At 38.4% G+C, this 18,469-nt stretch overlaps 1 protein-coding gene across 4 annotated transcripts in view; it reads right to left on the reverse strand.

Annotated features, from left to right (window-relative positions):
• Positions 1-18,469, reverse strand: part of AATF (apoptosis antagonizing transcription factor) — a 101,305-nt gene that overhangs the window by 19,445 nt on the left and 63,391 nt on the right. For 3 of the 4 annotated variants that reach the window (XM_006940121.5, XM_045044048.1, XM_045044047.1), the window contains exons 9-11: positions 11,854-11,921; positions 9,930-10,010; positions 1,953-2,024 (exon numbers count right to left, since the gene is read on the reverse strand). In XM_006940121.5, coding sequence (XP_006940183.2) covers positions 1,953-2,024; positions 9,930-10,010; positions 11,854-11,921 — 221 coding nt within the window. Of the gene's footprint in view, positions 1-319; positions 885-1,952; positions 2,025-9,929; positions 10,011-11,853; positions 11,922-18,469 lie in introns of those variants that run through there. The other variant, XM_023244757.2, reaches the window with a different exon arrangement.

Here is an 18,469-nt window from a genome sequence, read left to right on the forward strand (position 1 = left end):
AGTCGGACGCTTAACCGACTGAGCCACCCAGGCGCCCCTGCCACTGCCTTTTTAAAGATCCTTTTAAAGACAGCACTTCTTTCTCCACTAAGGATATTTTATTTTTTTTTTAATTTTTTTTTTTTAACGTTTATTTATTTTTTGGGACAGAGAGAGAGCATGAACGGGGGAGGGGCAGAGAGAGAGGGAGACACAGAATCAGAAACAGGCTCCAGGCTCTGAGCCATCAGCCCAGAGCCTGACGCGGGGCTCGAACTCACGGACCGCGAGATCGTGACCTGGCTGAAGTCGGATGCTTAACCGACTGCGCCACCCAGGCGCCCCCACTAAGGATATTTTAATAGCCGGGGTTAAAGATCTCTTCTATTCTCTCCCTTAATGAGAACTACGTTCCAGTTTCAATTCAAATTTGACCGAGTGCAAATTATTTTTTAGCTCAAACTGGATGATTTTAGCTCAAATTGGGGATCCAAGGACGGGTAAACAACACTCAGATTCTGCCTTGCTTCTCCTCCAAAAAACCCCCCAAGCATTGGGAAATTCAGGCATATGTGTGGAACAATAAACTGGAACCAAGAAACAAAGAAAAGAGAAGGGGTTCTCTCCCCAGACTTGGCTAAGGTGGGAACCACAGGTGGAGCTGCCTCTGGGAATGAGAAATCAAAGGGCTAGAAAATGTATGTGTATTTTACCATGATTAAAAAAGGGGGTGGAGGGTACTAGTCAGGGATGAAAAAGCCAGTTTTATCCACATGGTCCATAGGGCAGAAACCATAAGGGAGAGATCTTCCATTCACAGACTTTAATACAGAAACAATCAAGACCTTCCCATTTCTTCTCCATATTATTGATATAATTTTCTGACGGAAAATGTCCTTTTTTTCCTGGTGATAAAAAGCAGTGTAAGCTTATTGTAGAAAAATTCCGAACACCGTGGAAATACAGACCAAAAAGTCAATGTGTTTTTTCCTCCCTGCCACCCAGCAACAAACACGTGGTGCGGCTGCTGTACACTGCGTCAGAGCTTCTTACTTTGTAATGGAACTTCTATGAGTCCATCCTCATGGCAAAGGACTGGACCAAAACACAAGTACAGAAAACAAAACATCGGGAGTCTCCCTCACCCCTTCCCTCATGCCATTCCTTTCCCGGAGGTAAACACTGTAGATATTATGATGTATGGTCTTGCCAAACATTTCCCTAAGCACTGTAACATTTATATACATATATGTACATATATGCCTGTTTTTATCTTTATTTTTAAAACAAGTGGATGGTGTTACAAGCACTGTTTCTTTTTCCAGTCAACAAAATAACCTGGAAATCTATGACAACACAATTGGTTTTTTAAAGTATCACTTTTTGGGGCGCCTGGGTGGCGCAGTCGGTTAAGCGTCCAACTTCGGCTCAGGTCATGATCTCACGGTCTGTGAGTTCGAGCCCCGTGTTGAGCTCTGTGCTGACAGCTCAGAGCCTGGAGCCTGCTTCAGATTCTGTGTCTCCCTCTCTCTCTGACCCTCCCCCGTTCATGCTCTGTTTCTCTCTGTCTCAAAAACAAATAAAACATTAAAAAAAAAAATTAAAAAAAAATTTTTTTTAAAGGAGAGCATATGCACAAAACCCACAAACACACAGAGCAAGTATAAGTGCTGTCCTGACCCGTCTGTCTGTCCTAGAGAAAAGCCCAGATGTCCTAGGCAGGTGGCTAAAGTTAAAAACAAAATAGCGAAAACAAACAAAAACCCACCAGAGGCAGCACTGATATTTACAGAAATTTTGTTTTGGTTTTACAGTAATTATGGGGTGAAGAGATGTGACAAGGACCCTTGCTATGATGCCAATGACAAATGGTTAACTGATAAGAAGAAATGGAGAGGGTGACAGGCTGTAGAACAGGTCAATATCAGGCTGTCATGGAGCCATTTGAGACACATAATTAATCTATTACTCACCTGGCATCATCATTCATTGTAGTTTGGTCAATAGGTGCCATGAAGCTTAGTAGCTTGCTAAGGACGTGAAACCTAAATAAAGCAGGAAACAAACAGGCAGCAACATTAGTAACTATTAACCTAGAAAAGGAAACACATTCTATGAGCTAACAAACTCCAGAACTGACCACAGAAGCATTTGGCTCCAGAATGAAAATAGGGAACAATTCATTGGCACATGCTAATCACAACTGTATTTCCCTCTAGTTCTTTTATATTACAGGAGAAGTCTGATAAAAGCACATTGTAAATGACAGTAGTTCAACACAGATTCATTTACATCACAGTCCCCAGAAAGAGTAGACACACTTATGCTCTTGAGCAATATACTAATCCTCAAACATTACTCCAGACAGAAGACAATAAGGACTTGAGTACCCCATTTTCCTCCCCTAAGTATATCCTCATCATTTTCGGTGTCATTACTAGTAGTTACTAGTGTAGGTAGTAGTACAACACCCAACTTACAATGCCTCACCACCACCATCACTCACTAGCACTAGTTCTCTGAGTCAGAGAAGGCTTCTAGAATTCCACACCATCTCTACTTACTAGACCCAGTCTTTCATTTCCCCCATCCTTAAATGAAGGATTATATCTGAGTACATAACAAGTTTGATCCCTAGATCTTCCAAGTCATGGTGTTATGGAAATTTAAATAACATCACTTCCACTTCCTACCAACAGGAAAAAAAACGGTATTTTTGTATGGAGTGCTTCGAGATCCTCCAGCGAAAGGAGCCAAACAACTACATGACCTTATACAGACCAAATTATACAGAAGAGAATTAAAAGGAGCTAGCCCTTTCTGTTCATTATAATAGAAGAGGATGTACAACAATATGCATATTATAAAATTCTAACCAAAAAACTCTACTTGGGGGGCATTTGGCTGGCTCAGTCGGTAGATGTGATTCTTGATCTTGGGGTTGTAAGTTCGAGCCCCACATCAGGTGTAGGGATCACTTAAAAAAATCTTTTAAAAAACCCACAAAATTTTACTTGAACAGAACACTATCCACAAACAAAAATATGATATTTTCGTGTACATAATATTAGCTTTACAGTGTTAAAAATATTTTTACACGTATCAAATAATTTGATTCTCTACAGTACCACCCACAGCTGAGCCTCCCAAATTTCATTTTTTTAACAAATGAATTTTACAAGAATAATAGTAACGAGATTTCCTTCATTACAAGAGTAATAGAAAAAGTATAAATTCGTTATAGAAAATATGGAAAAAAACCAATGAAGCACACACAAAATGTATAGTTCCTCCACCTACAGACAGTTGTTAACATTTTGATTAGTTATGTTTGTTTTTCATAGTGACGCTGTTATTTACCCACACACATACACACACATAAATTCTGTAACTTCTTTTTTTAACTTAGCATTGTAAACATTGTCCCATAACAATATCAGAATAGCTGAATACAATTCCAAGAGTGGAAATACTATAATACATTTTTGAACACGTATATGCTCCCAATTCTTCATGTTTCATAAGATGCAAAAACAAAATCTCTATGCATATCTGTTTTTTTAAATGTCTGCCACCTCCTAATTATAAAAAGTAATATATAATTCTTACAAAAAGAATCCAAATACAGAAATGTATAGAAAACTGACAAGCCTCCTGCAGCCTTACACCCCAGAAATAATCACTATTAATTAAAACTGTTAAGTATGGCTGTAGAATTTTCTATATATAAGACAAAAATAAACTTAACACGGTTTTCACATAAAAGGGAGGTTGTAATATACTTGATATTCTGCATTATGCTTTTTCCCACTGAACCTTGCCATATTCTACTCTTTTCCATAGTTGTAAAACATTCCATTGTTAATATAATTTATTTAATCTCCTATTGATGGGCATTTACATACACTGCCCCCCTTTAAAAACCATACTAAATAGTGTTAAAGTGAAAATTCTTATACATTAATTATTGTATGTTTGTTCACATAAATTTCCTTCGGGCAGATTTTGAGATGTGAAATTGCTGGTGAATTAAAAGGTATATACATAGTGAAAGCTGAAATACGGAGCCAAAATACCCTCCAAAAGGTTATGTTAATATATGAGACTATAAACACTCACATAACCTTTTAAGTAATAAAGCATAAGTACTATTAATAAATTCACTTTAATGTCTTTAGGCTTCACCAAACTTTGGTGTCCATCTGAAAACATGATACTGTTCTTGGCTGTATCCAAAGAGAGGTTTAATTCACTCTCTGGACAAAGACTATGATGAACTCTACTCCACAGTTGTATTGTCCAATCCAGTAGTCCACTGGCCACATGCAGTTACTTAAGCACTCGAAACATGGCTAGTCTGACTGCTGCAAATGTGCCTAAATGAGAAAAATGCACCAGATTTTGAAGACTTGAGATGGAAAAAAGAATATAAAATATCCCATTAATAATTTTAAAATAATAAATTAATAAATTGTTGAAATACTGAGTAATAATATTTTTGATATTGGGTTAAATGAAATATATTATTAAGCTTAAGTCCATCTCATTCTTTTTACTTTTTAAATGTGGCCACTAGAACATTTAACATTACATATGTAATACATATTCTTATTGGATGATACTGCTCTGTGGAATACTTTTACATTTTAATACAGTATATTCAATAACTATTAACAGCATGATGAAAGACAGACTTTAAGAAGTAATCACATTAAAGACGATTTAGTAATGTGTACTTAATGCAATAGATTTCATCTAATCTCAGTGCTGCTGAGGATGGATGCATGTTTTAGTATTAAAAACACCTTTTAACAACCATACCAAGAAAAGACAAATGTAATTTTACTGCAGAAGAACAGACAAACACAGTAAGACATCCTGTTATTAAAGGCCTGAGTTTAATTTATTTACACTAGGAATTCTGATTAAATCATGATCAGATCTACTTACATATAATGCTCAGTAAAAGTACTGATAATCGATAATTACAATTATTTTCCCAAACCAAAATATTCCTTTTTTAAAAATAAGTTACTTTCTAGCACCCAACTAACAAGTTGCCACATCCAGTCTGACAAGGCTGATGCCACTGACCTGCTATCATTTAAACTGATGTTTTCACAAGTCAATGTTCATCTTTGCTATAACATTTCTGGAAATCTTCTCTCTCCAACTCTATCACAAACAAAAGAGAAAACTTGCTCACTAATGGACCTAGTATCGGTGATGACAGCTGGGACACCTACCAGCTCTTCTTGAGGTCTAATTTAAGGAAGTTATTTATAATATTCCCATGCAGCCTGGGCCACATGTTTAATCCTTTGGGCCAGAATGCTAATGTAGCCATTGCATCATTTTAGTGCCCGTATAGGCCAGTGTGTCCTGCCCAGAGAAAGAAAACAGGCCACAGGTTAGAAGCATGGGCTCTGTGGAGTGCCTGGGTGGCTTAGTCGGATTAAGTGTCCAACTCTTGATTTCGGCTCAGGTCATGATCTCATGGTTTGTGAGATGGAGCCCCACATCAGGCTCTGCACTGACAGCATGGAGTCTGCTTGGGATTCTCTCTCCCTCTCTCTGCCTCTTCCTCGCTTGCATGTGTGTACACACTCTCTCAAAACAAAAGACAGATAGAAGCATGGGCTCTGCAATCAGACCAATTAACTCAAACCCCAATTTGCTACTTACCAGCTCTGTATGGGCCATGTGAGTTACCTTCTCTAAGCACTTTACAGAAATTAGCTCATCTAATCTGATAACACCCTCCAAGATGCGATTTTTATTAATATACTCATTTCACAGATGAGGAAACGGAAGCACAGAGATGTGAACTGACTTGCCCAAGGTCTCCAGGTTGGTAAGTAGAAGACTCAGTTCAATCTGACAGTCTAGCTCTACAGTCTGTGTTTTTTGTTCTCTCTGCACATAAACTGCATAGCAGTACCTGACAGTGAGTTTTACAAATGCTGGTTATCACTATTGCTATTAATAAAGAACACTCTCTGATTCTGACCACATCCTTCACATTCCTGGTCACAGGAAAGCCAGATGAATATGGATGCTAAAACTACCAAGACAATGCAAAACATATGACCTTTTTAAAAATGTTTTAATTCAATAATTAATTTGTATTAATTTTAGACTTATAGAAAGATTGCAGGAGTGCCTGAGTGGCACAGTTGGTTAAGCATCTAACTTCGGCTCGGGTCATGATCTTGTGGTTTGTGAGTTCGAGCCCTATGTCTGTCAGCACAGAGCCTGCTTTGGCTCCTCTGTTCCCCCCTCTCTCTGCCCCTCCCACGTGCGCTCTCCCTCTCTTTCTCTTTCTCAAAAATAGATTTAAAAACATTAAAAAAAACAAAAAGAAAGATTGCAAAAATAGTAGAGAGTTTACACATTCCCTCACCCACCTTCCTCTAATGTTAACAATTTACATAAACATAGTGGATTATCAAAATCAGGAAATTAGCATTGATACAATACTACTACCCAAATTACACAGCTTATTCAAATTTCTATTTTTTATCTGAGAGTCTTTTTTCTTTCCCAGGATCTAATTTAAGACCCCAAATTGCACATACTTGCAACATCTCCTTAGTCTCCTTCACTCTATAAGAGTTCTTCAGTCTTCCTTTGTTTTTCAGTGACTCACTACAGTCTACAGAATAAAGTCCGCATTCTTAGCATGGTCATGACCTAGCACTCAGCTACTCATACAGCCTCCTTCATCTCCTGCCATTCCCCCATATTCACTTTAAGTTCCTGTCAAAATAAATTAAATTACAGCTCCTAAAATGGTATGTACACTCTCAAGTCTGTGTTTTTGCAAATGGTATTCTCTTTGGCCTTTCACTAGGCTAACTCTCCTAGCGTGCTCAGTGTGAAATGTGGATGGTATCTTACAGGAAGTCTTCCTGAGCAGCCTACATCTCCCCATGGGCAATGGGGTGACCACTACACCAGGGATCCACCAACAGCATCACTGTCCACTTATTGCTTGCCATCCTCTCCTGAGGACATACTCCTTCAGGGCAGAATGGGTTTTACCTGGCACCTCATAGGGTTCCTAGAACTTCAGAAGGAATCCTTTTTATATTTTAATTAACCACTTCTTACATTTTAATGTTTAGCCTGGTTTATTAAATAGAATATCTGTCTCTCACTTGTCTGTTGCCAGAATAAGATTGTCAATGTCTCTGGATTTATGGGGATGTGTAAATCTAAATCACTATCAAAATGCTATGAAACCAGATCTACATACTTGCAACTCTAATGAACAGTTTAATGAGATGAGTCTATTAACATACAAAAAACGGTTGCTATTAAAATAAAATCCTCGTTTTTTTCTTTCAACTTAATAAATAATAACTGTGATAAGTATATTTTGATTTGGGAAACAAAAGACTCATGTTTTTCTAAGTTATTTGCCATGCTAGAAAAGTACTCGGTTCTCTAACACTCACCCAGACTTCTCACTCTGTGCTATGTTTACGTTACAGCCATTCCTTCTTACCTAGTGAGCATGTTAATTTTAATGACATAATCATCCAAAAAACATTTCTGGCTGACTAATGTCTACAAGGAATTACAATAGATAGATACGGTTGGAATTGTCTTAAAGAATAAGGGAGCACAATTCTTGCTCTCAAGGGGCGCATACATATAGGTACTTGCCCCAATACAAAATTCATAACAGTAAGGTAGAAAAGAGATTTTCTCCTCTCTCAATTCTTCTAATGACTGTATATTTGCAACAGCAATACCAATAGGTAAGTACAAGAGAAACCAAAGAAATTAATACTTTCGAATGCTTTCTATATACCAGACATTTACACATGATTTAAAAAAAAATCTTTTTTTAATGTTTATTTTTGAGAGAGAGACAGAGAGAGACCGAGAGACACAGAGACAGAGAGCAAGAGCAAGCATGAGTGGGGGAGGGGGAGAGAGAGAGGGAGACACAGAATCCAAAGCAGGCTCCAAGCTATGAGCTGTTAGCACAGAGCCCAACATGGGTCTTGAACTCACGGACTGTGAGATCATGACCTGAGCTTAAGTCGGATGCTTAACCAACTGAGCCACCCAGGCGTCCCTATAAAGTAGGGATTATTATCTCTTCTTAGTAAATAAGAAAAGTGAGGTCCAGAGAATAAAGAACAACCAAAATTGTGTGGCCAGACAAAGCCAGAATTTGAACCCAACTCCCAGGATTCTGGGTTCCTCCCACTAGAGAACATTTATAGCCTCATAAAGCTACAGTTTTAAAAGCACGGTACTGGAAGAATGCCTGGATGGCTCAGTCAGGTGAGCGTCTGACTCTGGATTTCAGCTCAGGTCATAATCTCACATTCTTGAGATTGAGCCCCACGTCGGGCTCCACACTGAGTGTGGAGCCTGCTTGGGATTCTCTTTCTCCCTCCCTTCTGCCCTGCCCGTTCCCCCCTTCACTCACATTCTTGCTTCTCTCAAAAAACAAAGAAATAAAAGCACAGTACTGGAGAAAAATCTGATCTCAACGTTAAAGAGTAAGTCTGGCTCTCTAGTCCATGTTCTTGGAATCATCCCACTAAAAACAAACCTGGAGAAGTACGAAGACTTGGAAATTCTGACATATTAAAAAAGTTAAACAAACTGTAAAATAGACCCTGAAATTTAAGAAAGTGACTTTGAATAAAAAGATGATGAAAAGCTGCTTTGTACTTCTGCAAAGTTAAAGAGAACTACATATTTCCTGGTGAGTTTAACTTAAATTAACAGGTTAATTAAAGTAGTTGTGAAAAAAAATAAAGTAGTTGTGAAATCTGCTTCTTTGAAGTTATTTAAAAATGAGATAGATCGGGGCGCCTGGGTGGCGCAGTCGGTTAAGCGTCCGACTTCAGCCAGGTCACGATCTCGCGGTCCGTGAGTTCGAGCCCCGTGTCGGGCTCTGGGCTGATGGCTCGGAGCCTGGAGCCTGTTTCCAATTCTGTGTCTCCCTCTCTCTCTGCCTCTCCCCCATTCATGCTCTGTCTCTCTCTGTCCCAAAAATAAATAAAAACATTGGAAAAAAAAATTAAAAATAAAATAAAATAAAATAAAAATGAGATAGATCCACATTTGTCTAAAGACAATCCAATGACAGGCAGGCTCTAATAAGGATATGGGATTAGCTGTCTGCCTAAACTGTCCTAACACAATGAGTTTAAGATTTTTCTTCCATGTGCACTCCAATTACAAGAAGTTTCTTTGACATGCAGGCTTTGTAAGAATATTACATAGCAGGCGTATAATATCATGTATCTGTGTACACACACACACACACACACACACTCACACACACAGGTTTGAGGGGTTTCCTATAGTCAGAAATATGTTTTCTCATGAAAATTGTATTTCTCAGGGCGCCTGGCTGGCTCAGTCAGCTGAGCATGTGACTCTTGATCTCAGGGTCATGAGTTTGAGCCTCACTCTGAGTGTAGTGATTGCTGAAAAATAAAATCTTAAAAAAAATTATATTTCTCATCTCATTTAAGCACATTGTTAACATTCTCTGGAATCTTCGTTTATATATTCTTCACATAGTGTATACATGTATGACATCATGAAAATGGACCAATTCTATTCTAAATAAGCATACAAAGTAAAATTGTTAAATTGTTCTATAGAAATTGCTTTTTAAATATAAGACAATTTCAACTATCCTATCTTGTTTTCTTATTTCTCTTTCAGGAAAAAGCAGGCATTATTTAACCCATCCCTCCACAACAGCAAAAAGGAACAGAAACTATAGTCTTAGAGTATGGTATTAGAGTGAGAAAAATTGAGCCTCATGAAAAGCCACCAGTATTGTTTTAGTTATTTTTCTGATCCTTAAAAACAGAATCATCAGAAGAAATAGAGAAATGACATAACAGCCTTTAAAATACAAAAGATGTAATGTAACATGTGAAAATTTGTTCTACAAAGTAACTCACCGAAGTTTCCTTCCTTTGCTGGCTTTCCTATCTACTTTCTTGTGGATTTTGCTTCGCAATTTCTGGATCGCAAGCCACTGCCTGGGAAATTCACAAGCAATGTTATGCATCATCACGAACAGAAATAGTTATACCTATTGACAAATTGGAATTTTTCTCACTAACAACCTTGCAGAAAGAAATCATCAACCTACATCAAGTTCCTCAAGATAGTCTGGGGCCAAAGTGACTAATCAATTGAAGAGGATTTGTCCAATGCTAAAAAAACAAATGGCAGCTGGGAAATTCTACAGCGAATTTGGTTAACAATGCTCCTTAGTGTCTTAGAGTTGCTGTGACAAGCACTAAATCCAGCAGTCTGCAGGAAAACCCATCAAACTGGGTATAGCTGCTTGGGTTTGCTTTCAGTGTTTTAGCTGTACAGCATGTTCTATTACTATTACTGCAACTGCTATTCAGCCTGAATACACCAATTCTTCAATTTTCCCTTTGTTGATGCCCGTGTGCTTTTTCTTGCACTTTCCAATTTTTGCTAATTTTTTATAATTATCCACTACTGACACTAGTTTTACAACCATTTTGTTTATTTAACTTTAATTTCACCTGTGGTATTTAAGAATGTGCTGCTGAGAGGTAAGGGTTCTTCCCCCCCCCCCATATAATCTCAATATGACTTGTCACACTTACAAAAAAGTGAACAGTAATCCTTTACTATCAAATATGGAGTCAGTCTTCAAATTTCCCAGATCATCTCAATTTTACAGTTAGTCTGTTCAAATCATGGCCCAATATTCACATATTCTATAGTCCTTTTAGATTAAAAGGAATTAATCTTTCAAAAAAAGGATACTGGACTAAGAAAATCTTCACAGATTCCTCACATGAACAAATTCCTCACATGAACAAATGTGAAAAAAAGGAGAAGCAGCAGCAGCTAAGTCATCTTACCTGATTTATACAACGGAAACTCAACATCAGAAAAAAATAATCTAGGGAAATCCAATTACTGTAATCTTAATATAATCTTAATTACCATAATCTATTTTATTGTAAAGTCAGATAAATGTACAATATAATCACCACTTAAATGCAATTTGCTGTATCACATTAAATTTATAGTGAGCAGCTCTCTATAGCCTTCCAGAGATACACAAAATATCAACAATATCCTACCCCTAAAACTCAAAGAATGTTTTACTCAAATAAAATTATTTCATCAACACAAATTTTTCACTGCATTCTCAAAATGCTGCTCTGCCCAGAATCCCATCCTGGCACTTGCAGCTTTTGTTTCCTTTCATGCTTTTGCAAATTATAGCTCATGGCTATTTAAATGTACACTATTCATTAGGTAGCACTCTAAATGCCCTTTTTATTTTCCAACCACAGGATGAAGCATACACACAAGAGCCTTCCTTCACTACTTTACATTCTACCCTGACATCTGGGTAATGCTGCCACGTTCCATTTCTAATTGTGCCGAAGCTTTTACTGAGGGGTGGAGGTCTAAATTAGGGCAGACTCAAACAAAGCAGATTCAACTATGAGCAAGGAACCTGTTGTGCACAGTGTCACGTTCTGACGGCCGAGAGCACACATTTGGGTGGTTGCTTTTTATCCACTGGTCAGAGGTTGATACAGATACAATCACCGCCCAAATCAGAGAGCAAAGGGCATAAGGAGGACTCTGAAAAACACACTCTAAAACAAATGCATATAGGTGTTTTATAATCTCTCATTCAAACTGCACTTAAGGCAGGGTAAACAGGATTTCTATCGCTTTGTCTCTCTAGCTCTTATTATCTTGCTTAACTTTTATAGTTACAGGGCCGATCACTGGCTTTGAGGCAGAATTAAGGGGACTGAAAGAGAGAAACTATTATATAGGGCTGCTTGCATGAACAGAAAGCCATATCTAAATTACCTTCCCATGGCCACTTGATCATTGGGATCCAAGGAGCTGGTCTTTCGTTCTATGAGTTCTCGAAGGAGCTTGTGGAAAAAGGAAAGCAACTGATTTATTTATCATCTCCCAGCACCAACTGACTTTAAAAGGGCATAGTAGGAATTCTGAATGGCATAGTGACAGCTCTAAAACTACAATCAATAAGGGACAACCCAGTGGCAAGAGCATGACTGAATTCCCATTAACCCTTTCATATTTATATATCTTTAAAAAGGTGGCTATAGCAATAGCTGAGAACAGAAGTCCATTTGGAAGACTTATTGTACTGCAGTTCATTTCAAAAGGATCAATGAGTGTGCAACATTCCCTTCATTGTTTTTATGATTAGTTTTGTCCATCTCATCGACACCGATGGAGAATCTTTAAAAGGTCAGGTGGAAAAGGCTGTATGGCAAAAAAGAAAATGCATCAGCTTCTCACCAATAGGATAATGGTACATGGTTAACTTCTGACCTATAACCTCCAGCAGCCAGGAAGGTCATCCTCAGGCAAAAGCCTTTATTACATGTAATTAAAAGCGTGAACTTCATTCTCCTGCTTTCCACGGCTGGTACTCCACCATGCTTACCATGAAGCGATTCAACCACATATGACACTCACACATTCACGGCCATGACAATTATAAGAGGGAACCTAACGAAAGTCATACGTGTGTACTGCAAATATGGGAGAACCAGTCTCTCGTCCCATACAGTGAGCTCCATGAGAACTCTACATTACTCTCCTACTCTCCACTTAGTCCTGGGCAGTCTACTGCATCTGACCCGAGTGTAAACCTGTAACTTTCACACAGACTTAAGAATCTCCATTGGATCTTAAAGTCCTACTAGGTGAAGAGGAGTAATGTTTAAAAGTTAAACATTAGGGGTGCCCGGCAGGCTCAGTTGCTAGAGCATGTGACTCTTGATCTCAGGGGCATGAGTTCAAGCCCCAGGTTGGGCGTGTAGCCTGCTCAAAAATGAAGAAAGATTAAACATTAAGGGAGGACAGTTTTAAATTACTATTAAAAAAAACCTAGATATCATCTCTCCTATACAAGTGCTATGTGCAGGGAAATAGCAACAGAGATTAAAATCCCAAAAGTCTGAGAGAAATCTAAGCGAAGACACTAATATAATCCTGCTAATCATCTGTCAATAATATAGGTTTGACTTTACAATGTGTTTCTTCACCAAAAAAGGTCATTATTTTGTAGGTGAGGCATGGTAGCAATACAGATATTTCACCAAGTTAAACAGCTGAAGTCTGTGGGAGGGTAAAGAAAGAGGAATAAATTCCTATGAAAGTAGTTCACTCTCTAATTTTCATTTGTTTATGTAAGTAGGCACTGGAAGAAGTAAAACAAATTTATAGAAATGTTCATCTCCATATAAGATGAATCTTTATTGCAAAAGGGAAAAGGATATCTCAATCGCAATTAAAAAACCTTCTGTGATGCTTTTTCATTTGCTTATTTTGGACATTATTACTACAGCAATTACGTTTAAAAATGTGGGGACCAGAGGCCACTGGTTTATTATCACTAGAAAACAGCAAGCTATTTCTCTACCCTGTTTATCTGATTGATTCCCAACATCTTTCTGGCAGCCAATCTATCAGTTTATCTCTCCTACTTCATCACAGTCACTTCTGGCAGCTAAATACAAGATCCAAATCCAGTGTTACACAGACATACGACACAGTAAACCTATGTAGCACTGCTACTCTGTAAACGGCTGCCCTGAAGGCTAAGCCAAAATGGGCTTCTGGTTCCTAGTCAATATTCTGTCAGAAGCAAGGTGGTGGGGGTAGAGGGGGAGAGGTTAATAATAAAACCAGAAGAAGGAGAAGAAAAAGAATAGAAAGAAAACACTAAGAAAGGAAGGGAAATAACGGAATGATTGCATCTCATTGCCCTTACCTTGTTCCGGCCACAGAAGAGATTATAACAACTGTTCCTGGTTTTCCTAATGGTCTCTGATCCCTTGAGACTGGGGCTGTCATGGCCACTGGGAGCAAGTGCTCATGGAAGGCTGCCCCAGCACAACAGGGGTGATCCTCTGGAAGAAAGCCCCATATGCCCTTCCCGAAGGCTGGAAATTGAAGCTGCACAACCACAGTGGATCTATTACATTTGCAGTGGTCTCTGCAATTCAAACACCACGTTGGTGCAGCATTTCTTTCAAGCACTCTGTGTACTTTCCATATTCTGGGCTGCATTTTCACTACCCAAGTGCCCTGAACAGCTGTTCTTAGCCATTCATGACAAGGAAGATGATTTTACTGGTCAATCTGGCCAAGTCTAGTTTATTCAGTCTGGTGTTTCAGAAGATCCTGTTGTGTGCAAGGTAGGAATAAGAAAGTAGCAAGAAAATACAAGTGAACAAACCATTCCCATGGTGCTTGCTATTTCCCACAGCTGACGCAATCACTGGGTTTTAATTTAATTAGGAAAACTGCTTTCGAAGAAGTTGCTGAAAAATTAAGCTTTAGGAATATTGCTGAAGAATTTAATTTTGCCCCTCAGTTCAATTTTTGTAGCTTAACTTTATGAATAAACTTCCCCATTAAAATACAGGTTTCTGTTACAGTTATTGGAGCTTTTTATTTCAACAATGACACAATATTTGTAATTTTCTTTGTGACGAGGAAAATGGGGACATGTGTGAAATATTTTTGTCCCAGTCTGTTTTAATTCCAGAGTCAGCTCACAAAAGCTTGATTGTTTCTCTAGTTCTAGGGGAAAATCATAGATGTAGTTAGGTTTCCAGGTCAGCCCACAAAAACCTATTTAACCTGTAACAACATACATGAGAAATAGCCCTGATAGTGCTGTTCAGCATCTAATCAGCATTTATAATACTTTGTCTAGAAAAATGCATGCCAGAATCAGTTAAAAATGGCAGACTGAACACATTAGTTTATCTCTTCTCCCTTCTCAACCCCTCTAAAAGACAGGAGAGGAATAAAACAAATGTATTAACCCATGAGAAAGAAGAGGAAGGGAGAGTTAATGAGAGCAGATTTTCATAAATTTTTCAGAGACAGTCAGGAGATGGAAGAGTAGAAGGTAGTTATCACCAAAGTGCCCAGAGGGAATAAGAGGTGAGGGTGGAACTAATTAGGCCCATAGAATCCCCAGGAGGGGGCACAGTGGCAGAAGTGGGAGAAGTGGGAGGGACGGTGCTACTGGGCCCTGACTATCCCACAAGTGACTAACCCCTCTACCAACCCCTCTCACGCAGAGAAAAGTTTTCTTCTCTGGAAAAAATGAGCCCCAGAAGCTCCAGATGTAAGGCTATGAGGTGGCAAAGGCTGGGATGCAGAAGGGAAAGGTGATGCCCATCTTCTGCCTCATTCCCTGACCCTACACACAGAATGCCGGCACCCAGATACAAAACCTCCCAGGCAGGAGAGTGGGGGGAAGGGGCGGGTCCTCTCTGGGAGAAACTCCATCGCTGATCCCTCCTCTCCCCAGAAAATCACATCTCCAAGTTCTGCCATTTGAAGACAATTCCAAACAGCAGGTTTGTTCACAGTATAGCTCAGGTTTCAGAGACGCTTGGAATGTCTTACTAAATATGAAGAGAGTTAAGGATCACTGGCATCTGAGGAAAGGCTCAGACAGAGACCAAAATAGGAAGGAAAAAAGGGGACACAACAAAGCAATGCGGAAAACAAAAGAAACCTAAGGAAAGGAAGAAGAATAGACACTGTCAGAGAAGTGAAAGAAGATACACTTCCCTAAGAACAGGAGGCTATGAGAAAAGAGTAAAATAAGAAATTCAACACGAAACAAAAAAAATTTAAATTGCAAAGAACTGGAAGATAAATGTGCAAAAATCTTTCAGATCTGAAACAAAAAGGCAAAAAGATAACATCCTCCTGCTTATTTGTGTTTTTGGAGTGTTTTTTTCCCCCTTGCTTGTATGTAAGAGAAGAAAAAAATTTAGAGGACAATCCAGAATGTCAAACATCTGACTTTGTTAAGGCTAGGAGAACATAATTAAAGAAACGGTAATGACAATTTCCCAAATTGAAGGACAGGCAGGAATGAGCCTGCAAAAATCTAGTACAATGAATGAAAAAAGACCTTTCCCAAGACACATCATCATGAAATGTGGAACACTGGAAGTAAAGAGAAGATCCTAAATGCTTACAGAAAAAATAGGTCACATATAAAGAGGGTGACCACATGTCCCAGTTTACCCCAGAGAGTCCTGGGTTTATGCCTGTTGTCCTAGTATTCTTTCAGGCTAGGCACCTCAAATGTCCCAGTTTTGACAATAAATTATACAGTCACCCTACATATTAAGGAATGAAAACTAAATGGGATTAGACATTTCAACAGCAATAGCAGATACGGGAGGACTGCACAGCAATGCCTTCAAAATTCTGAGGAAAATCACTTTCAACCTCAAAATTCCATCCACAAAGTATTACCAAGTATGAAAGTTACATGGAGACATTTTCACACATGCAAGAACTCAACAATTTTCTTTCCACACACTCTTTCACAGGAAGATGTGCTTGAGTAAAATGAGCATGTAACAGCAAGAAAGGGAAAGACATGAGACGTCAGAAAATAGGTCTGACTCAGGAAAGCAGCAAAGGCAGGTCCCAAGACTACTGATGGCAGGGGCCCAGAGAGCAACCATTCCAAAAAGAACAGAGTCCAGAGAGCTCTAGAAATAAGGTCTCCAGGGAAAAGGGTGGGAGGGTGGGGGAATAATAGGTTAGTTTATGTATTCAAGGCATTTATTTGGTGTACGTGGGGTGGAAACAGATACACAGAACACAAAGTCTATTTGTAAAAACAGGCCTTATTATTCTAGGAAAAAACAAGCATGTAAGGAAATATAATCATAGTACATGTGAACATTTATTTAGTCATCATATTGTAAACAATAAATCTTCACAAAACTGTGACAATAAGTACTTTAAGAAAATGGAGGACAGAAGTGTGGAGGTAGAAAGTACAGAAGGGCTAGGACCTCACTACCATAATGGGAAGTCAAGAGATGATTTGATAAATGACTGATGATTTGATAAATGACTGTTGATAAATCAACAATAGTATAAACGTACTATTTAAAATATGCAAGTAATAAAAAACCTAAAGCAGTGGAAGTTTTTGCCTTCCAAAACTTCTCAGCACCATATTTTACCATTTTTTAAACAATAGATGACCCAAGAAGAATTCGTCAGTTATTTATTTAGCAATGTCTGGAGGAAAGAGGATACAGTAGTCCCCTCCCTGCCTTATCCTCGGTTTTAGTTACCTGCTGCCAACTACGGTCTGGAAGCAGATGAGCCTCCTTCTGACGGATCATCAGATGTAGTCTAACGCTACATCACACACGTACGTCATTCACCTCACTTCCTCTCATCACATAGGCATCTTATCATTTCACATCATCATAAGAAGGATGAGTACAGTACACTAAAGTGTTTAGAGACAGACCACATTCACATTATTTTTATTACAGTGTATTGTTATAATTGTTCTATTTTATTATTATTGTTATTCTCTTACTGTCTAACTTATAAATTAAACTTTATCACAGGTATGTATGTGCAGAAACAAGCACAGTATATTTAGGGTGCAGTACTATCCACGGTTTCAGGCATCCACTGGGAGTTTTGGATCATATCCCCTGTGGATAAGGGGGGGGACCAGTGTAGGTATTCTGAAAAATCTTGAAAGTTTGCAAATTCACACTGAAAAATTTCATAATTCCTACAGGGGGAAAAAGGACGGGATGATCAAGGATCTACTGATGAAAGCTCTTCTGAATATTTTTCTGCTCCCTAAATTAAAACATGGCAACACACTAGAAATACCAATAACATTTATTTTGACTTGCTGCTGATGCCAAGTAATTGTTAATAATTTTATTGAGATACAATTCACTTACTATACAATTCACCTATGCACAATATATATAATTCAGTGTATTTTAGTAAATTCACAGAGTGGTGCAGTCACCACCACATTTAATCTTAGAACAATTTCATCCCACTTAAAAGAAACCCCAAACCTATTAGCTATCATCCCCAGTATACCTCTCTGTCCCCCCGCCCCCATACTCCCATATCCCTAAGCAATCACTAACCTTTATGTCTTTATGATGTGCCCATTCCGGACATTTCATATAAATGTAATTTAATTTATGGTTTTTTTTATGACTAGCTTGTTTCACTTAACTAACATGTGTTCCAAGGTTTATCCACATTGTAATATATGTCAGTACTTCCTTCTTTTTTATGGCTGAATGATATTCCATTATATACCATATTTTATCTATTCATTAGTTGAAGGACATTTGGTTGTTTTTCACTTCATGGTTATTGTGAATAATGCTCCTATGGACATTCACTACAAGTTTTTGTGTGGACATACGCTTTCATTTCTCTTGGGTATATACCTACAAGTGAAACTGCTATGGTTAACATTTTGAGGAACTGCTAGGCTGTTTTCCAAAGCAGGTGCACCACTTTACATTCTTACCAGCCATGTTTGACAGGTCCAACTTTTTGACATCCTCATCAGCACTTGTTATTACCTGACTTTTTGATTATAGCCATCCTAGTG

Source organism: Felis catus, chromosome E1, assembly GCF_018350175.1.
Source record: "Felis catus isolate Fca126 chromosome E1, F.catus_Fca126_mat1.0, whole genome shotgun sequence".
NCBI lineage: Eukaryota > Metazoa > Chordata > Mammalia > Carnivora > Felidae > Felis > Felis catus.